The 23,707-nt window shown below is 47.3% G+C and overlaps 1 protein-coding gene across 2 annotated transcripts in view; it reads left to right on the top strand.

Moving 5' to 3' along the window:
• Positions 1-23,707, top strand: part of LOC121592743 — a 37,042-nt gene that overhangs the window by 3,730 nt on the left and 9,605 nt on the right. The window contains exon 2 of one of the 2 annotated variants that reach the window (XM_041914493.1): positions 9,007-9,408. In XM_041914493.1, coding sequence (XP_041770427.1) covers positions 9,328-9,408 — 81 coding nt within the window. In that variant the 5' untranslated portion in view covers positions 9,007-9,327. The remainder of the gene's footprint in view (positions 1-9,006; positions 9,409-23,707) is intronic. The other variant, XM_041914494.1, reaches the window with a different exon arrangement.

The following is a 23,707-nucleotide window of genomic DNA, read 5'->3' on the forward strand; positions in this document are numbered from 1 at the left end:
AAGTGACACCTTCGTATGCGTTACGAGGTTGCGTTTGCTTTTTATGGTCAATGCGCAGACAACGCCGACAAGACGACGACGGTGACACGACGATGAGCATCGATTGTATGTGTAGTACATTGATGCTTTCCTGTCAAAGAGTTATTGTAGTTTAAGACAGCGTAGATCGGTCCATTTCTCCATTGTGGTTTATTTTAAAGATGGAGTGCACAAACATTAAACTAAGTTGACTTAGAGCACAGTAGCTTAGTCCACATTAGCATTATTGTACATCGCCTACTACCTAGATCGATCGTTAACTTCCTCCTCCAATAGCTGATGGTGACCAGATGGCCTAATTTAATCCACAAACAAAACCGCACGAAGTTGGTAGTGCTTATTGAAGAACACTACTTGCAACTTCCTTTACTTGACCTCTTTCTACCTCCAAGCGGATTAGTAATTAAGAACGGCACCGCTGCTAGCTGCAACTACACTGAAGCATCTCTTCCAATTTGTTTCCATATTCCATTTACATCTGTTTGATCAGTCAATTAGGAAGCATCTTGTAACGCAATGCAATGTTGCAATAGTTGTGCCTGTCCATACTGGAACCGTGGACTGTCAAGCAAGGGACGACATCCGTTGCGAGGAAGTACTCAAGCGTAAGACCCAACGGGTAAGATACTTTTAGTGAAGGAGCAGAGTGGTTCGAGTGTTTCGGGGCGTGCAAAATCGTGGTACATCGTGGTCTTCATCGACTGGGGACGTTTCGATCGTAAATTTGTTTTGTCGTAGCGAACGAAAGTGATCGTTCGACTGCTGGTTTCGGTAGAAGGTGCAACCTGCGCGTTAGCCTTACCATACAACGGTCCTGCGAGGCTGCCATTGCAATTATTCCACTGTGTTCCACACGAGTCGGGCACGCCGTGGTGGGTGTCGAAGTCTGCGGAATGGACTTCGTGGTAGGCTTATTAAACTTTGACAGATCACTTGTTTGACGGGGGCCCGTTTGACAGGTCGTGCAAAACGGTGCACAATTGCATAAATTAGCCGCGGCGTAGCGTCGCAGTATGGACTGGGCCCCTTTTGCTGCGCCCGACGCGTTTGTTGCCGTTGTTGTTGCGCACAAATGAATGGCATTCGACGGGCAAGACAGGGAGAAACAAATATCCTAATCCCCCAAACACGGATGGTGACGAAGATAGGATCGCGCTGTACTGTTGGATAGATTTCATCACACGCAGTTGCATAATGGGTTTGCAATGCAACTCCGGACAACACTGGGCGGCTGTGTGTGAATTAAAATCAACTTAATTACGACGCAAATGACCCACTGCTGGGCCGGCAATGGGTTGCGTTAGTTCTAAAAATACTAGAACATCTTGGACAGCTAGTTCAAGAGCGCACAAAAAGTGACCGCAGTCGTCGGTGATAACCCTTGGCTTTTGGTTGAGAAGAGGACGGCCTGTTTTTGCATTGAAACGATGATAATCAAACTCAAATATTTGTGCAGTTTGCTGCAACTACTGTGTGGTTGTTACAAACACGATCGTTACACTCGTTGATGTTGACATGCATTACAGGAAAACAATACCAACGTTGGAGCATTGTATATAGAATGGAAACATGATTCAGTATGAAATTTCCTTTATAGTCTTAGTACAATGTAAATCATTGGGATGCTATGTCAAATGTTGGCGCCTAGAGCGTGCTCTGAGTAATTTTGATAACGAGCGGGTGAATTGATTTTGCGTTTTGAGATCATGACATTGGTGATAAGGTTTTGCAGAACGTTGTTAGTAGCTTTAAAATGGTTTGTTTTTTTGGAGTGTGCCCACTGTCTCGAAACCGTTTCAGACGGACTCTGTTTTGACATGAATCATTCAAACGCCGCTCATGGGGTGATGATTTATTCCATCCTTCATGGGGTGCCGCTACAGCAGCAGCAGCAGAAGCAGTAACAACACAAGAAAGGCAATTCGTTCATGAACAAATTGAAAATCAATCGCACGCTTGTCACATTTGGTATGTTGTCCGTCGTAGAAGGCGAGGTAGTTCGTTTAACAGCGTGTTTTTCTCACGCTTTTTTCGACCGGAGCCAGCTCGTGCTGGCATCCAGCTACAAGGCTGGGCAGCAGTAGAAGGAAACCTACGGAAGTGCGCATAGTGCAAGATGTTCCGTAAATCCTTTACAGTTCAGAGACTCCTATCTCGTGTTGGAACATTTATTGGAATCAGATAACACGCTAGACGAAGAGGTGATTGGAAAATTAATTAGAAACCTAGCCGCAAACTGATCGATAAGATGATAGATTTCTTAGATCAGTTATCAGAAATTCCATCGCTTACCTGATCGAAATCGAAAACGAGCAATAATTTATGACGTAAAAGCGCAACCCCGTTCGTGTCGTGCACTTTGAGCAACTGCCCTGGCCACGGCAAGTTTCAGCCTCTGCGAGCAAATAAATCAATAAATTGAAACTGAAAGGCAGGTTAGTAAAGGGGCAGAGCAACGCATGCACACGCCTATGCCACGTCTATGGCGGGGTGCGTCTATCAGAGGCTTCGATAAACGAGGCGGGAAGATTTATTGATTTTGCCTTCCGGTTTGCGGCAAGAAATGCATCCCTAAGGCCACGTGCACCGACACATTCGATCGTCGAAACGTCGATCAACGTTGTGATCGTGATCGGGCCCGACACATAGACAATGTATCGGCGGTGTCTCCCCGCGTCTTCTATCGGGTGGGGCAGTGATATAAAACAGAATCACTTATCGATTGCAGTCGATGCACATTTACATCGATGGATGGGATGGCGATGGTTGAGCTAATGCACATTCCAGCTCATTCCAGCTTTCCACCAAGCCTAGACCGATTAGCTCTCTCGGGCACAATCGATAGGATCATAAGTTTGAAACGATAAAAAGTAGATTGAAAAAAAGCCCTCGATTGCTGGGTCGAGATCGGAGATCGAGGGCAGTAAATTAATCGCTCTAATGATTTAATGGCCCACCCCGCGTGAACGGGATCTTTTATAGATTTTGGCCCCGAAGCCCCCGTATCGAGAAATCACTTACCAGCACCCGTCCGAGGGTCACAAATCCTGCCCGGCACGCGCCTTAGGGAGTGGAACCGACCTGAGTTTGTTGGCGCTATATCGTTGCAAAAAAGGCCAATTGGTACCTACCAAAAATGGAACACATAATTGATTTTAGCCCGGCTTGTGCAAAAACGAACTCCACGCTTGCGTCGTCGTTGTCGTCGTCGTCACAAGAGCCGATAAGTAATACCAGCGAGAAGGGAGTTTCTTGCTTGCAGGGATCAGTACATTTTATAAAGATCAAATTCCTAGGCGGTGTGTCTGTGTGTGGTTTTACTTTTGCGTTCTATACAACCTCATTCCTCTCCAGTTTTGCCGCAAGAGGTTGAACCGACCGCTTGTCCTTCCTTTGCGCAGCATGGACCGTATGCGATGACAGTATTGCGCCGCATGGCAGTTTTTTTTTCTCTTCATCTTGCGATCGCCTTTATGTCGTTGCGTCGTTGCGTCATTAGCGTTTCTTTGGCGTAATTATATGAATTATTAATATTATCGATCACGGTGGGGACGGAAACAGGGACAGGGAAGGTGCGGGAACTGAGCGCGCCCTGCGGATGGTGTAACGTCGTCGTGGACGGAAAAGAATTCCAATCAGAAGTTCGGAGAGGAAAATTGATTGCTTTCGGAATGTCCGCTGACGTTTCTTTGTGTCCTGTTTGGTGTGTGTTTCTACAGGAAGGGCCGAGAATACCGAGCCAAGGCAGCATATTTGCAGCGAACACTTTGCTTTACTTATTTCATATATATATATAAACCGACGGACCATCATGTCTAATCGGCAACCTTATAATTAAATTAAGGAGCATATAAATAAACATCTAGTTATAAGCAAACATTACATGTGACGTAGACGCAATTTCTCCTTGAACGTGGAAGTAGACATACTAAAATCGAACAAATCTAACACTTCATTGAACTCGAGGGACATACGTATAATAGGGTGTCCCTGGCTATGGTTGTTGCGGGTACGCGGAACACGGAGATGGAAATTGGATCTAAGAATCCGACAGGGAGCGAACAAATTGATGCTGGCTAGTAATGCCGGGGAATCGATCTCTCCGTTAAGGAGCCTGCATATGAAAAGGCATTGGGCGTTTTTACGACGAGAGCAGAGTGGTTCAAGTCCGAGAAGCAGACACCGCTGATGGTAGGTGGGCCGAGCGTGGTGGGATTGCCATGGAAGGAGTCGAACCGCGTACCTGGTGAGTCTCCGTTGAATGGCTTCGAGGCGATTGATGTCACCAACGCCAAGCGGGCACCAGATCGGACAGCAGTACTCCAGGCACGACCTTACGATGGCACAGAAGATCGACTTGACGCACATGGGATCGGTAAACTCGCTACAGGTCCGCGTAATTAAACCAAGTAGCTGATTTCCCTTCGCAACAACGCTATCGATGTGAGGGCGAAATGACATCTTCTGATCGAGTAGCACCCCCAGATCACGGATACATGTCGTGCGAGCCAAAGCCGTGTTGAGCATAGTGTATGTAAACGTGATGGGGTGACGGGCTCTGCTGAATGATATACACTGGCATTTATCAGCACACACTTGGAGAGCGTTTCTGCTGCACCAGCTATCCAGATTCTCAAGGATCGTTTGAAGGCGTACACAGTCACTGTCGTTTCTAACTGGAGCGAATATTTTTACATCGTCGGCGTACATTAGGTGTTGGCCTGGCGGTAAAACGAAAGATAGATCATTAATATAGATGAGGAAGAGTAGCGGTCCCAAATTACTCCCTTGAGGCACACCGGAGGAGCTGGTGAAAGAGTGAGAACGATGAGATCCTATACTTATGTAGTACGAACGACCAGTTAAATATGAACGCAGCCAGGTGATGTGCCAGTCGAGGAAACCGAGTTTTTTTAGCTTCGAAAGTAGAATATCATGAGAAATACTATCGAACGCAGCCCTGAAGTCGATATATACTGCATCAACTTGAGTACCACGATCCATGTTGTCGAAGCTTATGCGCGTGCGGTTAGTGTGGCTTTGAACTAATGCGTGCGATGCTAGCAATTAGGCACTGCCATGATCATGACGTGCTATAAACACATACCGACGGTGTCATGTTGCTTTGATTAGTACAAAAACTATGCCCGGCGATTGATCAATCACCAGACACGAATTGGTGACATAAACAAGATCGGAAATCCGTTCCACCTAACACTTTTTCTCGACACTCTTTATGACATCATTTCATGCTCTTCAGCAGGCTGGTGAATGTGAAAACAATATTCGGCACCTTGGCAGACAGCCATCGACGTTCACGCTTTCTCTCGCTGGCATTTCGCATAATTAACCAGCGGCACAGGTTAAATGAGAAACGATCGTTCTTGTTGTACCATTTTTTGGGTTTTTTTTTATACGGCCGTTGGGTTGGTTAATTGAACTACTGCATTCCTACTGCTTACCTGTCCGTTTAATAAGCTCCAACACTTATGCCAGGAGGGTGATATCGTATCAATGTAAATCGTAATCGATGCACCGTTTACAGGCTTGGGCGATGCAGGCGGGCGAGGCTTGTAATATGATCGTTTGACAGGTTTGCTCCTGATTAAACTCCAAACCTGTCAAACTACACTGTCATCATCACTGCCCCGGGCCAATGCTCACTTGCGGCATGCGTGCGGTGCCACCGTGCGGCAAAAAAAAAAAAAAGATTAAAGGTTCGTATTCCGCCGTACAGCCGTCTCATTACAGCCAGCATTTTGTTGCAACTGCTTGCAGCTGCGGTGGGAATGGTGTTTGCCAGAGAAATCCATGCCTCCATCCATGGCTGCAGTTTATGCGCTGGTATGTAATTTCACTTTATCGCGCTTTATTTGTCATTTCAATTAATCGCACGCTTGATTCGCGCCCGCCGAATGTGCCCGCATGGGTAGTATAAAGCAAAAGGAAAGGAACACGTTTGTACCGTCTTAACGTCACTCGTAAACGTAAGCAAAAATGTGTCGCGCTCCTCCTGGATCGGGACTCCCGGGCGAAGTGAAGTGAAGAAGATTTGCTTATTAATTTAAATGATCATTCGGCATGGCTGAGGCAGTGGCAGTGAAATATGAGCCAGCTCTCCCACCGCCCGGCGGGCATGTTTGGCGAGAAGATTGAATCTTTTTGCAGCAACCCGTGCTGCAGCAGGGTGAAAGGGAGCGTGCTCGCCCCTGGGGGTCCGTTTGAAGTCCAACGGATGGCGGAACTCGAGAAGCACACACGATCATTACCAATGAGCATTACATTGAAGGGGAGTTCGGGTGTTGGTAGCATAAGTGATCGCCCGACAGTGGGGTGGTCTTCTTGCGAATGACGAGTGCGTACTGGTGTGCGTGTGTGTAGTTGGACGGGTTGAAGACGTTGGACACTATCAGCCACGGTTCATCTACCCTACTGTTCACCCTTGCTACCTACACGCGCCGAGCAAACGATCCGCGCGTGTTTCGACTACTATTGGGCGAGTCTCCCGCCCCAAAAAAGCACACACACACAGAAGGGTTACTGATTGAGATGCTTCGATAGCAACGGTGAAGGCTAGGCTTTTGCTGTGGTGGGTGGTATACCGTTGCCGAATTTTACCTTCAGCGCGCCTTGTTAGGGCATATCTCATATTTTCGATCAGTGGAACGAGGAAATATGAAATTGTTAAAACAAATAAAACGTTGAATGATTGTCACATCGAGTACATAAATTTGCTACCCTTGCGACGACCTACCTACTACCCACTGGCCTTAGCCCAAAGCAGCCTGGCTGCACGGTGGCATTAATTAATTTCCAATACGCCTACAAATTAGTATTCTTCCGAAGCACACCGAACAAATTTTCCCCTGCAAACCGATCGCCGACCTAATGTGTGTTATGACGTGATCTCTGTCCAGCTACACTAAACCGCGCGAGCGAAGAGCACGGGCCGATGTGGTGCAGATTAAGATATAACGGTCAGCTAGAGCCAAGCTAGAGAGTGCATTAAAAGGGGAGCAGCGCATCTGTCAGCTGTGCTGGCACTGGCAAAGATGCATAATTTAGCAATTTGCTTCCACACACTCCAACACACGGGGGTGCACTTTACCTCGCCAGCGTCACAATGAGTGCGTCATTGGAGTGTGTAGATTGTCAGACACACATATAGCCGCCGTCTGGCATGGCCCATACCCAAGCCAACACACGGGACCCGGGCAGGGGAGACAGAGAGAGAGAGAGAGAGAGAGAGAGAGAGAGAGAGAGAGAGAGAGAGAGAGAGAGAGAGAGAGAGAGAGAGAGTAAAATAAATACAATTTATTGTAATGATCGGCCCTTACGGGAGAAGATGGGGAGCAAAAGTATCGCATTAAAATGAATTAGTAAAGCCGGTGGCTGCTGGAAGTGGAACGATAATTAGTGGAAGCGGTCAGATCATTTCGATAGCGTATCGAAACTACCGTTAGAGGATGGTGGGACCCACTGGTTTAATGGAAGCCGCGTGTCTTGTGTGGGCCTTGTGGTTCTTGCATTTGGGCATTCTGGAGCATTGGATGAAAATAAAATAACTTAAAATGTTGCCATAGTGTAACTAATGTGAATTGCATCTTAGTTGGTTCGGTACATTCCTTCTGACACATTATAAAACGGAAATGGTTTAAATAAATAAAAAGAACTCATCGAAAGCAAGCCGCGAGACGATGAGAATTGCGTCGAACGATCTTTATGAAGGGCATAACCATGCATTAAGCTGCACACAGTGACAACGAATTCGGGGCGCCATCTGGACAGAAGACGCGCCTTCGCACCCAGTCAGGCCGCGAACAAAGCGTGAGATCCATTCACATAATGTGCCAAATACAGTTTAGGGCGGTAGTTTTGTGTCGTCTTTCGTTTCACTTAACGATTTATCATTTTAATTTCATTTACCCTCCGCCGGAAGGTTCTTCCAGTGACAAAGGATTTATAATTGGTGCAAAGCGTGCGTGTGAGTGTGATCGGGTGCTTGGTGTCGCGGTTTTTTCCCTACGACCGCAAGAGTCGTTTGGCTAAAAATAACACCCCTGCAGGCGAAACTCAATGAAACTCCAGCCGCTTTCTTTGTGCGGGTGGGTTCTCTCGATGCGATTTCCGCACCACTTTCGTACCACATCTCATTCATGCGCGCTCGCGAATGAGCCACGATCTTCAAAGTACGTGATCGTGTTCGCATATTTTTAGGTGCCGCGGAAAATAGCACTAACCAACGGGTAACGGGTGTAAATAAATAAAGTGAAAAGTCGGCGCAATGTTCTGCGGGTGCAAACATAAAAAAGAATCATTTTGCTCAGCATGTCGCACAGCGGGCGGTTAATTATGTTGCATCATGTACGTTTAGAGGCTCTTTATATCTGAGCCACTCGCACTGCTTCCTTTCCTGGTGGTTAGTGCTGGTGAAATGGACGCGAACGGTGCCTTGACCTTCGGGCTGTCCATTTCCATTCTAGCTTACCCTGGCTCCGTATAAGGAGAGTGAGAAATTAACAACAAGGTCCATGTTGAGCAAGCACAGTACATTACCTATACGCATTTGCAATGCGGATATCGCTACAGATATGCTCCGAGAGCCAGCGTAAAATGTTACATTTCCGCATGCTTTGATATGCTATCTGGCATGCTTAACATTATCGAGCTTATCGGGAAGAGTAACTGTACACACATATGTCCATAACAAGATGCACTAAGCATGCGTAATTCATACCCGGTAGCGATTTACAGTTTAAAGGTTTGCTTGCATTACAATGTATCGACTAAACAGCACGCGACTGATAAGAATAACTGGCGCCCCTGGATTAAAAGGGGATTGCATTCATCGAATTAACTTACCTGTTGTTTTGGGATTTCTGATTCTGACTGTTTTATCATTTCTCGCTTCCCAAATGGACAGTATCGATTAATGAAATTATCTTCACTCTCTTACTCCTTCCACAGAGCAGACGGGAACATCGTCCTTGGCCCACGTGTGTACGTTCCATTTTCACTCCGTGTCCACTGGCCGTTCCGTGTAGATGCCTACCAGTTTGGATCATAGTTGACCCAGTTGACAGGCGTGTCTCCAATGTGTAACTGCGCCCGGCAGTTGTGTGGTGTCCTGCCCGTCAACAGCGCGCCACAGTGAGGAACGGCGAGAGCGGTGTTGGTGGTGAAGATTTATGCAACCGTAACATCGGAAGCTGTCCCGATTGAAGGTGTGTGTGTGTGTGCGCGAGTACACGTGTGTTTGGTACGCAAGAAGAAGCAGCTGGCGGTAAGATGAGTTATGTGCGCCACACCACCGTAGCTGCCGTCTGTCTGCCAGTTCTTGTGATCATCCTATGGGTTCCAGCATTAGAGGTAAGTTGTTGTGTACACATGTTTTCGGGGGTTGTTGTTGTTACTTTGCTGTGTACTCATTTCGATCGCTTGTTTACACTGCTGGAGTGCTGGTGCCGCGCTGGTGAGGAAATGCAACCGAGGTGCCAAGATAAGAACGCCCATCACGCAATTGTACCCCGGTGGTGGAGTTTACGATTGCGCTCGGTCTGTGGGCTTTCAACACCACGGGAGCTATGGCTAAGAGATAGATGTACTTTAATCCTTTCTCCACCCAATCTTTTCCACTCTGTACGGCCGAGTGCATACATCTTTAGCGTACGCAAATGTTATTCTAATGCAAATACGTAGTAGGCTGCGTTTACTCCGGTGTTAAGCTCGAATCTGCCTGGTGCTGTGATCTTTAAACACACATTTTACATTAATAGTGCCCCCCCTCCCGGTTGCAATGAATGAAAGAAGCCTTTGAATACTGTGGTGCACACCAGCAGAGTACCACTTTTACGCTTGAGAGCGTGAGCGCACTCATCAGCAATATGGCATCAAATGAGTCGATTAATTTATGCACCCCTAATCATGTCCATTTGTGCCCACGAGCTCGCGAGGCAGCATCCAACCCCGAATGCAACACCACCACCATCCTCTCTGTGTCTGCACATTCTCACGCTTCAACGAGCGCAGCGGCCGTCGTCCGCAACTTCCCATTCCGGGATCGTTTTCGTGTTGAACACGATTGTTTTCGCAAGATTATCTTGCACTCGTTGGCGTTTCATTTCTTTTTAAACGTTTCGTGACAAGAAGAAATTAATTGTCACACGTTCGCTTTTCCCCCGTCCACTGTCCTGCCCCGGCTGAGACAGGCCGGGAACTGATTTGCACAGTTCGTGATGCAGTTGCAATTGCGAATTCTTGCACTGCAGCTGTGGGTCATCGGGAACGGAGACCAGGCACGAGAAATGCGAGCAGATGCTTCCCAGATGAACCTTTTAATTACACTTTGCTGGTGTGGTGCTGTGGATAGGAAGGTTCTTTTCGCAGCATTACTGAAGCATAGCGGACCTCCGATGAATGCAGATGGGTAGTATGGCCTGGCAGCCGATCGTAATGAATCGTTTGATTTGAATAAAGTCATCCATTGAACGGGGAGTGGGAAAGCTGCATTTCGTTCGATACGCCAGTGCTCGATAGATCGCGAGGGTGAAAGTTCATTGAACTTGAATGCAATTCTGACGATCGCAATACTGCTTTGTGTAAAGGTTATGAGAACTGCGCTCGGTATCTCACATTCATGGATAACAAACCTTCCGCGATGAGTCATTAAAGGGCGAACGTTGCTGGATGAGGATGATCATTTCCACACACAAAAAAAAAAACACCGAAATCAACCACACATTATTCAACCAAACTTTCGCTCGAGCGCCTTAATTACCGTTTTCAACAAGAGGGAAATGTAATGAACCTTGCACACGCCCCGGCAGGAGGAAGTGCGGCCATAAGTCACGCTTCCGGGCGTGGAAGGAAGCGGCAGTAAAGCTTCCTAGCCCGAACTGCGTGTCTGCTTCTCACCGGGAAAACATGATACGCCACATTTAACCTGTCCCATCATCAGAGGCCACATTGGCAACCGACGATTTCCAAAAGTGTCCCCAACTCTCCACGAATGTTGGCCACATGCGATTGTTACGTCGTGTGTAAAGCGAACATTTTCACCTCCGTGACGGCGGGACTGGACTGGCGAGACAGTGTGTCACTGTTTTTGGTTTCCCACTCCCCACGAACCATTCGCCATTTGTTTACGGAGTGTCTAGTGTTGTGTCTTCCGGTTGGTTTTCTTTTTTTGTTGTTATTCTTGCCCAATTTCCCACACACTGCACTACATACACACATATGCAACCGGTGGCGTTTGGTGTACGTCATTCGTCTTCAGATGGGAGGCAAATGTGTCCATCTGTCAGCCAGCCGTCACAACAAGATCCAGCTGGAATTTGTGTGAGGTTATGCATGTTCTACGCGGCGGTGCGTTAAACATTCGTGTTAAGCGGTGCGTGTGTGTGTGTTTTTGAAAAACCCCTCGAACTAATCCCCCATGTAAGCCTGTTGTGGTCTGGTGATAATCTACCGCTTTACAAGATTGGTAATAAACGGGAGTAGAGATTGGAGATCATTTGGAGTTTGGGAATTGGAGACACGTGGTAATTCAACATAGGTTCTGAGGCAAGGTAGTTTGTGACTGTTTCATCAGTTTTTAAGAATAATTCATCGGTTGTCACTCGAGAAGCATTTGTTAACCTGCGAACTCTCGGAGATCTCTGCGAAGAAGAGATACTTGATATTTTCATACTTTATGGCAAATGATTGACCTTAACCGGAACGTGTCTACCTCTACCCCGGCGGGTCATCCCTCGAGGTTTTGCTTTTACGATCCAATCCGATTATCATCGTCTTATGGCACGACGATGATCACGTTGTTCACTGGCTGGTTTGCTTACAGTGAGGTGCAGCTGGGGGTTCTTTTTTATGAAGATGTTGCAACAGCACGAACAATCAACTGCTGCTCCACACACTCTCTTGCGGGTGGTGTGCTTGATGTTGGTGGCTAAAATCCTGCGCTTACATTGGGCGCAGATAAAGTGTCTGAACGTCCATGAACGGATATGACGGATTGATGGGCTGTGGGGCTTTACTGCCATGTTTGGCGAAACAATCCGCCGGCTATCCATCGGCAAAAGGGAATGGTTGGAAAGAGTGACCCCACCCGGGGGACAAAAATGATTGAGTTCGTCTACTGAGGCTGAGCCATTGTGGGTGAGAGGACCAATTTGGTGTGAACATATTTTTCACTCACCTTCCACAAGACGATCTGCAATGCGGAAAAAGTAACCTTTTCTTCGTGGTAGTAATTTTATACGATCTTTGCATAAGTTCCAATTACATTTAAGGACAGACAATAAGACTTTGAAACCTGTTCCATACAGCAATGTTCGATGGTGGATGGGGTTCTTTCGAAATCGTTAGTGGTTGGTTTGCGAATCGTCTCAGTTCCGGTACATTAATAAAGAACAGAAGATTGTTGGGAACGTTTATTCTTCTCACGGAGCAAAATCGTTGCCATTTTCATTAGACCAAAAGTGTTGTGGTTGTAGAAAATTCATATTCAACACAATTTTCCCACTCTGGAAGGAGTCACCAACAGAATGATAATTCAACAAATTGTACACTAGATGAAGAATTCTGCAGATTATCGCATCTAAAAGCCTCACGGTGACTGTGAGGATCTCGCGGGAAATAGAGGAGCGCCTCTGCGCAATCTAAATTGAGCGTGATTAACGCCGCGTTAACCGCGGACGGAAATAATTGTGGCTAGACGAAACACGTCAAAACAATTTTAGCCAATCATCATAAATAAAAGCCACACAAAACAGGACAGGACGGAAGATGAATTCCGCATGCTGCTAGTCACTGCGCCTACAAGTTGCGTATTCCAGTGATCAATTAGAGGAGAGAGAGAGACAAGCAGAAACTTTTTTGTACTATTGCTGCGCTTAAAATGCGCTTTCCTTTATTATACCCCCACAGAAGGCTAAGCTAATGAGGGAAATGGTTAGCGTTTTCTGAAGCATTTTCGTACGAAGCGTACGCGGTGGTAACGATCGTTTAAATTAATGTTCGATTTAACATACCAAATTACCAATCCGCATACGAATACGAGGTACAGGTGTTTTCCATCACTCCAGTCTTTTACCTTACCGTCATTACCAATCCCGAGGCTGGAGCGGGGAAGGCCGCCCCAAAACGTCGAGTGAAATTCGACACATCGTGGGACACCAATTAGAGGGACGTGTTTTTCTTTCCAGCACAGGCTTCCCCCTTGTGGCGTGATTTATCTGCCACCTCACCAGCGCCAAGTCTGCACACGACACGTACCCGTGGTGAATTATGGAACCAGAAAATCAGACACCAATCAGAACGATTCCGTTACTAGAAGCAGAGAGGTTAGAACGAAGTGTGTCCAACGCCACACACAGGAGCACCAACAGCAACGGGGGGTTTATTTTAAAGCCCCACAAAGTTGCCCTCGATGGCGGAGATCGCTCGAGGAGATTTATTTAGTTGCGCCAACAAATACGGCACTGCATAATGAAGTTTATTCGGGTGCTTAACCAACAACAACAACAACAGCGGTGTGATGCATTTCGGATGTTTATCAGACTTGTAGGAGGAAAACCCCCGTGAAGGAAGGCCCCTGATTGACAGAAGACTTCAGTTCGGTCGGTACTGGTTTTGGGGCCCGTCCCAGATGACTGTTTACAGTCTCTTTTTTTTACGATGGATGGCGGGGATGGCCTTCCGTAAACTATCTTTAATTATTTTCTTACCACGACACGACGAGGCACGTGCTGCTGCTGCTGCTGCTGCTGGTGTACTACTACTGCCGGTGTGCCTGCAACAGAGTGTTTTGTGTGATAAACAAAGCAACAATGTATTTTAATTACTCTGACGCTCTATGCGATTGTGTTGGGAAAGCAAGGGGAACAAGTAATTATACAAAAAAAAAAACGGTAATACCTACATTATGTAATGTATTCGTTTAAAGTGATTTATTTCCCCATTTGGGCGGTACTTAACCTTTTGCGTAGATTGTTTATTTAACGATTTCTTAACCCATTCCGGCCCCATGGATTTGGGCAAAAAAAGAGGGAAGAAAACGTTTATGCATTTTTAAAACGAATGCTCAACGAATAAATTTGTCCAGAGATTGAAATGGCCGCATGGTATGTGTGCTGCATTTAATTATACGATCGTGCGAATTATTGACACAAACCCCCTTATTTACCGCGTGGAATATTAAAACGAAAGCCCCCGCTTTAAAACCACCCGCGGATGGGAAACTGTCCTCGCATTCACCGACCGTCAGGTTTATCAATAAATCTTAACGGACCCGCAAATCGAAGGTCCATAAAATCCATCGCTTCTCTCGTGGCAGTGTTGCGGTAGGTTCGGTAGATATGCTCGTGCGGAGAAGCATAACCATTTGCTTCGTTCCGTTCTTTACCAAGGCCTGTTGCCCGTTGAGTGGTTTGTCTCGTTTCAATCGCTTTATCTGTATCGGGCGGGATGTTTTTCTTTTTCTTCTCTGAACGATGGTAAATACTTGCTGACATATCGGTTTTGCGATAGGTGGTTCTTTCCACTTTTCTCGGATTCCGAAAACTCGGAAGGAATGCTTGAAAATGATTTATCGTAATGTTGGTCCATTTTGTCCCCCCCCCATTTGTATTCCCGTTTGCCCCATTCACCAAACGCACCGGGAATTGCCGGCGAGAGATGATAAACCCTAATTTATCGTCAATGAATTTCCAGCCTGGTGGTGTTCCCCTGCTCTGCAGGTCGGCAACAAGTCGGGTAATGATATGGGATAATAAATAAAAATAAATACACCTCGCCAAAGTGGAAACTGTTATTTTATGACGTTTTCATTCCGAATTCGTTCCACCACCACCAACATGCCCCCTCCTTTTTGCTGCGCCAGTGTGGTACTGCTGCCAATTTGTCTTTCCATTGTGCCTTTTTTTTTTGTTCCTCCTGCGGGAAAAATATCAATCCACTGGGCGCACTGGGCAGAATACTTTTACAGCACGTACAAAAATACAGGGCACAAAAAATGACCAATTGCACGTTAAATTATGGCTTAAAGAGGTGAACAAACAACACTTTGGTTGCGTTGCGCTGTGCGCTCCGATTGCTTTTGCGCGATCGATTCGCGACCGTTTGTGAACTACTACCCCCTGCCGGAGGGGGATCGTAAAAAAAGATGGACGAAACCCGTTTCGTAACCTACTTCCTATGCGCATTCACGAAATAGGATGATATTGTTTTGGGCCGGAAATAACGGCAAGGAAATTAAATTAAATGCTGTTCTTTCGTTACGCTCGCTGCCACACAAGCGGGCAGGAGGCGCTGAAGTGTTCTTTTTATTACCGTTTAAGCGATGAAAGGTGTGCAATGTTATGCGTCAAAGCACGCCAATGGCCCAAAGAGCCATCACATAAACACGGCGCAGCAATAGTAAAAGATCGCGATCATGTCATCTAGATTGACGTGAGAAGCCCTCCCTTCAAGACACCGCCTGCCGCCTGTAGGGAGAGATACCGTGTTGGGAACGATTTTCAGGTCGATTTGATTAACAAACCATCCACAAGTCACAACACACGTTGTTCCCCCGTCCAACCCTATAGCTTGACGCGCATAACGCGAGATGGCGCATCTAGTCCGGGCGCTTGTCTAGCAGCTATGCAAGCTCCAACTTTTGCATTCGCACACTTCTTCCTACCCTTAAACGAGAGTGATTTGAATTTTGCGAGACGTGCGTCACATCATGTTCCTTCTCCCCCCCTTCCCTACTCCACTCTCTCTCTCTCTCTCTCTTCCTCTCTCCTGCCTGTCAGTCACAATAACAATAAGCCCTTGTTTCTTCCCTGCCCCAAGTCCCCAAGCGGAAAACATGCGCGAGAGAAACACACGCGCACACCAGCGCTACACCCTAAAAAAAAGTGCAATATATTAGCAGCGGTTACAGGTATTGCACACCCATGGGGACACCCCCTTCGCACCCAAACCCTATCGGAACACACTGGCAACCCTTCCCTCCATTGCTGTGCGATCGGTTTCTACGTACAATAATCGCAAATCGGTGGGATCCGCACGAACGTCGCTCCGGTTGGCAAACGCCTCTATTCCGGAAAGTTCATTATAGTCTACCACTATCTGCTACCCCCCCGAGCACTAATGCAAAAGTCTGGCACATCGTGCAGTACGGAGGCGAAAAACCCACATTCCAGCCGATCGGTCGGTTGGTTGGTCGGTTTGGCTTGTTGCGCGGTGTCTGCTGCCAGTCACGATCAGCTCAGAGCCGGGGGTTGGCGGCTGTGTGGATCAGATTTTGACTCTCCCGCAGCACTGCCGCTGTCGGGTTCACATTCCTCACGTAGTTTTGCATACTGCTCGTTGTGCTCGTTGGCGATGGGGGCGATTTTTCACGTGACGGTGTAGGTCTCCCGCGCGAGGAAAAGTGGTCGCATACTAATTCGATTTTCACGCGCTCGCGCACACAGTGGGTCCGACGACGTGTCGGAATTTTTTGTGTGTGATCCAACGCAATCGATAAGGAAAAAGGGTATAAACGCTTCTGAGACGGTGAGCAATGCGAAGAATGCGTAAACAGTGAGGGACGATTGAAGTTACCCGATAATGCACCATTGGACCACCCATTGGATGATTACGCAGTAAAAAAAGTCTGAAGAAATATACTAAAGTACTCCTGGGGACATGTAAATTCAATTTATAAAACCACCAACATTCTCATTAAGTTTGCAGACGCCAATAACCTCAAGCTCGTACTTGTAAGCGACATTTCACATTTTAATGGCCGGAAGCGCATGGTCCGCGAATGTCGTTTAATGAATGCGGATTATCTCCATTCTTGTCCAGTATCCGCTGGAAAGACACAATTTATGGTTTGCTTTCTGCTCTGCGGCGTATGTTTTACGCATTAAGGCTCGGCTCGGCGGCATCGTGTCATCGGTTTAGCAAACAGCGAGCGGCTCAAATTCGCCGCCAGCCGAGAAACATTGTTCGCTCCGATCGGTCTGACGATCACTTCCTGGGACTGGGCCCATGGGGAAGGAAATGCTACGTGCGTAACGAAAGCCTACCACGCATGATTGATCTCTATTGGGGCGAGCGTTGAGTTGGCAAAAAAGGCAACAAAAAAAGAAAAAGCATTTGCAACGGTGGCTGCACTTTCGATCCACTCCACTTTGCTGCACAATGCCCCGCGTGCGCCTGGAACCGAGCGCAGCTAATGCGGTTTGTCTTTGACACTTTCTGCGACACGCTTGTTGAATTGCTTACGAACCTTGGCGCCCTCTGGCCAGGCGTTGGGCAAAACAAGTGAAGGAAAACCTGCGGTGGCGGCGGCGGCGGCGGCGTGCGGAACTTTCGAAGAAAGTGGCTGTGAAATCGATTACGGACCACCCCCGAACCATCAGATTGTCGCTGCTGATGGATTCCGTACTCTTCCAGCACGAGCACGCGATCTTGATCGTGGTGCTAGGGGGAATGGTTTACATTTCCCTGGCCCTAAACACACACACACACGCGCGAACGCTGGCCTTGATAGACGGTGGTGTTCGGACTACAATGCTTGTCTATAAATATCACCTCAATGTACTGGTTGGGACTGGCCCTTCGCTTCACGAAAGCGCGGTGAGGCCAGCCGCTGACGTTGGAGAATATCTTGAAGTAGTCCCTGGAAGAAGGCGTACTCTTGGACCACACAGCGAGCGGCTGACAGAGTGAACACGGGCATAAAACGGGCGTACGGTATCGATCGATCAAATACGAGCTGAGCTCGAGTTCTTCAAAACACGATCATATATCATATTTGCTAGCAGAGAGAGTGACGAGGTCGCTGGTGGAAGTTCTCCACACGCGTGCGGCAGCATTAAACGCAGAAGACGCACAGTTGTTGATAGCAAGACGATGCTACTAAAACGTAAGAACGTGAGCCGATGGGTTCTTGTCGCTGAATGGGTTTGTCTTTTCCATTGGTGTCCATTTCCATTGCGTTCGTACAGAACCATCCACCGTCTGTCGATCGTCAACACATGATCGTGGCAAGATCTTGTCTGGCAGACATGTGCATCCGCAGCGAAGCGGGATTAACTCTCTTCCATGTCCTCTGCTCAAGTCGCTTGGCTTTCGTTTGAGTACCGATCGTCCGTCGGATAAACATTCTATCATCATCGATGACCTCTAAATCATAGGCATAGAATGCGGTGTGGATTCCTGTCCCTACATCTCCTACAAGGGCATCCCCCGAACGAAAAGTTGTCGATAGGAACGAATAAAAACCTATTAGAGTATCATTTGATTTCAGTTTTCAGGTTTTCTGCCTCGAAGCAAAGGGGGCTCATCCACTGTTTTCTACCCGGCCGCCCTTTCGTACGCATCGAACGCATCAATTAATGTACCCCCCGAAGGCGAGGGGGCGGCCTGTTACGACTCTGCCCTCCTATGAATTATGCTGTCAGTGGGAGGAGAACGTGGATACACGACGTTGGGTTGGGAATTGTTTGGACCGGCAGCATTAAGATATCAATAAATCTGTTCCCTTCGCTAGGGCAGAATCCCGTTTTGCCGTACACCCAGGGGGGGGGGGAGAGGTAGAAAATTCTTGGAGTCCTTCCCCTCGCGGACAGATGGTGGATAATGGGTTCGGGTGGCTTGCGTCGCTGCAGTTTGGTAGCAGTTTGGAGGGGCTGGATACCAATTATTTATTCTATTCTGGTAAGGTTGTTCGGGTCCGATTAGTGGCGGTGAAGTGGCATAAGAAGTTGTTAGATTTGTTGGATTATCGTTACAAAACGTTTGAGGGTAAACATGTGGCAAACATTTCCACACATTGAAGCCAAACGGTTTTGGGTTTGAGATTGAACTTTTTCTGATGCGAAGTGGATACAGATGTAATTACGGGATGGGTTCTTCGATGTTTCAATAGTAGGGATAGACGTTGCGGGTCTCTGGAGTGCTTAAACTTCCTCTCTAGAACTGTAGTTCGCCCGCTGATGAAACAATAAACTACTCACCGATAACTTTGTCTGACACATTGACCAATAGGATCGAAAATTAGGTTCCGAAAAATTATCATTTGATTGCGGCCATAAGCATAAATTTGCTATAAAAACTCGCATGCTAATCGGGTGCTGCTCTCGATCGTCGGGACGTTGCACAAATTGGATCCCGGTACGGGGTACCATAAAACTCTCACCGTCCCCGAGCCACAGACGTTGGCCACAGCAGCACCAAAACCCGTTCGCTTAATATGCACTAACATTTTGCTGTGCTTCAGGCGCGGTCAGTCACGACGCTGTCCGGGCTATAACCGGAAATGTTGTCTTGGCTCTTCTTGTGTTTTTTGTTGTTGTTGTGTATGCTTCCTTGCACTCCAATCTCTAACCCCCAGAGCAACAAAAAACAGTCAACACAACCAGCGGGAAGGTATCAAATTTCTTTCCAATGCAAAACAAATTTCGATATTCTACGCGGAACATTTGCACTCCGTCTGCGAGATCTTGCCCCGGCGATAGGCGATCAAATATTAGAGTTCACGCACAGATGTGTCTGTGGCTGCGGACGGAGGGGGGCTTGTGTTGAAACATCCACACCGGGTGATATCTTCGATGTATAGATATCTTGTGCGAGAGCTGCATGATCTTGATCTCGGACAGCAGATCTGGATCAGGCCCGTTTGTGCAAACGTGAAATGGTAAACTTCAACACACGCGGGATGAAGCCAACGAGGACGACGACGATGGCGACGATCGAGCTGAGCAAACAAACTAATGGCAGCGCACAGCCTCTCGAAAGGTCCGCGCTTTAAGATGATCATCGATTTTGTGTTTGTGTGTAGAGATAAAAAGTGCGATCAAGAAGCAGCTAAGCAGAAGATCAACAAGCGCACGAGGGGGAGCAGGAAATGTTGCAAAACTAATACATTCTACGGGCCGAAAACGGATGGCAAGATGGGCGATGAAGAAGCTGCAATGTGCGCAAGTGACAAGTGAACAGAGAATGGTGAAAAGCGCAGAGGGAGGAGGGTAGTTTAAATATTTGAGTTCATAAATTTATGTAACACCTACACGTGCGGCTCGCTCGTTCCCGGTGTTCCGTGCGTTCACATCCGTTCAACCGTCCGTTGCGTGGACGTGTAACGAGCGGTGCTGCTGCAGAGGAAGAGCGCGTAAGATACGCGGCGTTTTGTTTGAAATAAATGCAGCTGTCAAATTAATTTATCAGTGACAACATAAATTCGCGTGTCGCTTTCAAAATTTGCCAACAATGAGGCGCAGTTGTGTTGGAAGCGCGATCGTGGTACCAGTGTGGCGCCAAAGTATTCGCAACGGGGCAGTTAGATTAAGCAAACCTTGCCACGGTCGTACCGGGTAAGGTCAGCTGATGCAATCTAGAGGCACATCCCGGCAGCCTGTCAGCACCCGGAGACAATCAATACATGCACACACACACGGACACACATGCGCGCGCAGACAATTTACATAAATCATTCGGCTTTCCCGGTCGATGAGCTCGCGATGAGGATTGATTGAATTCCATGTCTCATTTTTGTTACTGTTTGGTTTGGTTCGTCGCGCGGCACTGATTGGATTCGTGCTGATTTATGTTCTATGCGGTAAGCATACACAACACGCACACACACACACGCTGGACACATGGAGCACGTGATCGAACACGAGGAATGGTGCTACGCGGAAGGCAAGTGTAATCTAGCAGCGAGGCATGATCGATGGATCGATGGACCGTTGACGATCGTGAGAGCGCAAGACTGGGAAAAAGACCAAAGAGCAAATGCATAAATGTTTCCCAAAAAACTAGTGCCCTTGCGTGAAGAATGGTAGACGACACGCTGCGCATTGATTAGATTGGCGATGATTCGATGTTCCGAAGTTCGAGGCCCGAACAGGTGTGCATGTATTGCCGTTAGCAAGTAATTGATCGTTGTGGTTGATAAGAATGTTGGACGAGCAGTTGCAGCTGAGGAGCTGCTTATTATTAACCCAAAGCTGTCTATAAAATCAGTACTTCAAATCTCTGTATAATAATCAACAGTTAATGTTGGCATAGGCTTTAGGCGTTTAGACTTTAGCTATTAACAATGCAATATTTGAAACCTAAAGGCGAACGAAAGCCCCCATTGTTAGAGGGGAAGGGACAATTTATCTCGCATTTTATGGAGTGACTTCTGGAGCGTGCAGAATTTATTCCCCCTTGAAGCTCGTGTGCGGCCCAGTAAGGCGGATCATAAAGTGGCCCCGGCGTCTAACTGTGTGTTTAGCTGGCTGAAACAAATAGACACACACACACGCACAAAAAAATAGCACACTCAGCCGCCAGTGGCACCAGGATCGTAAAACCGGAGCACATCAAAATTAACACCATTTTCCCATTAAAACTGATGTGTCTAGTGTGCGCGCGCGCACGGACCTGGCAGGCAAAAACTGTCTTTAGATGGGCCCAATATCCGCTATTTGCGGCTTTGATCTAAACGCGACTCTAATGTGGTCTGACGGCTTGGGGTGGATTTCACGGGGCCCCCTCTTCGAGTGCTAGAGCAAGGGAACGTCTAGCGTCCTGTCGTTGTGATTTTCTGTCATATTTTTGCCAATGGCTTTAACGTTAACTTTGCCTACGAACGCGAGACTGGATGTTCAGCAAGTTTGGGTACACGGTAGGCGCCGTTCAACGGCGAAAGGAAGGGATCGGACAAAGATGAGGTGAGAAGCATTTGAACAAAAAAGACGCGGGTTCGGGTTATAAAGATAACGCGCTATGTTTTAGCACATAATTTAACGGGTTTTTAGAATGCGCCCGACGCGCTGGTGCGGATTAGCGCGCATTATGAAGTTGTCTGCGTTTGAATTCTCATGCCGTGAAGCATAAATTTACATACATTACAAGCAATTTGTTTGCAGCCTGTTTACTCCGGACTACAAGCGTCCCGAGAGAACCGTGTATTTATAGCTTTTCGCTACTTGAGTGTCATCCCATATAGTATACGCTAAAAACGTTTACTTATGGATTGATTAATTGACTATCACACTCTCATACTTTGTGTATGAATATGGGGTGGACAAAAGAATTACAATACTTTTCTGTTTCTCCTTTCACTCCTCCCCCCTCCTCTGTCCTCTTTTCCGAAACGTGACAGCAACAACATTGCAAGCGTTCAAAATGTAAATTCCACCCGCGCCCCCCACCCCGGTGGAAGAATTTGGCCCCGGTCCGGCTAATGAATCTCCCGCCGGCTTTCTTATCGCCGCCCCTGTCATGTTGCAGTCATGTTCAAGGCTAATTATAAGCGTGCACACGACCAGCGTCTAGAGATGGTGTGCACCTTCCTGCCGGCGCGGCGACGATTTTAACCAACGTCCGAGCAGATTGGGACGAAAACACCAATCTTAGCGTTGAGTGTGTCCCAACCGATTTCCACCGTTCTCCCTTTCTCTCTAATAATTCAGCTTGTTTGGACCGGTTAGAAAATTGGTTCCCCTTCACCACACACACACACTCACACGCACTGGCGCCGCAGGTTTTCATTCTAAAAGAACACATAAATTTTATTCTCCTCATCCCTTTTTCTCCCGCCACACACGTCTTTCATCGAAAGCGTTTTTCACTTTCACGACAAGGGGGTCCAATTTTGCACCTTACTTTTGTGGACCGGCTGCGTGGTCCGTGACCTAGGGTTTTGCGTGATCGTTCAAGCCGTTTGTAGCGCGCCTCCCTAATGCGCGCTAATTCGTGATCTTGATCCACTACACACTTAGCGCAGGGCGATAGGACGCAAAAGGGCGCACACGCGTTGTTTATTTGTCGGCGTGAACTGACCTTCGGTGGCATTTCGAAGCGTGTCATAACAAATTTGCTGCCCTTTAACGTATCATCGATTGTGTTTGCGTTTTTTGGGAATTATTAGGACCAACTGGACCGAGCGCTCTGGCGCGAGTTTGAGTTTGAAAAATGTCCTCCACTCACTTTCAGGCGGGAGTTATGCGCGATCTCTAACAACTTTTAATATCGTTTTGTAACCCAGGGAGTGTTTCTCTTTTCGCTTCCTCCCCGAAAAAAAAACACAAGCCATTTTTCATCCCGTGTAGCACCGTTTGTGTGTGTGTGTGTTAATGGTGACACGGTAACGAAATGGAAAGTAATGATCCTCCTCTTGCCCTTTGCCAGGGCCGTCCGAATGGCGGTCGAACGAAGCCAACGAGTTGTCGCTTTTGTTTGAGAAATTCAGTAAGTGATCGCGAATCGCGAAACGGGGACAATGCAAACTCCCCTCAGGGAGGGGAAGGCAGACAGACGTCTGTGAGACATTGGTTGGTAATAGACAAAAATGAACTGACCGGGAGAAAGTGGTAGAAGATGGCAAAAACAAAACACAAAACTCCAATACCGGACCAGAAAACATGTAGCTACCTGTACGGATTGGTGTAGCGATGAAAGTGATAGAGCAACGGGAGCAACTTCAAACTGGATGATGATGTTAATAGAACAATACTTTCCAAAAGACGGCGTTCAATCGGACCTCCCTTTTCATGTTCAAATTAATCCCTTTATCTTATAAATTGGAAGAGCAATTCATTTTCCCCTTTTTGTGCATACAGCCACACAACACACTCAGCCATTAAGCACTGTCTTAGACAAAGCGGCGCTTCCGAAGGGCGCAACTCCACCGGCAGTA

The sequence above is a fragment of the Anopheles merus genome, chromosome 2L, assembly GCF_017562075.2.
Source record: "Anopheles merus strain MAF chromosome 2L, AmerM5.1, whole genome shotgun sequence".
NCBI classification, from domain to species: domain Eukaryota; kingdom Metazoa; phylum Arthropoda; class Insecta; order Diptera; family Culicidae; genus Anopheles; species Anopheles merus.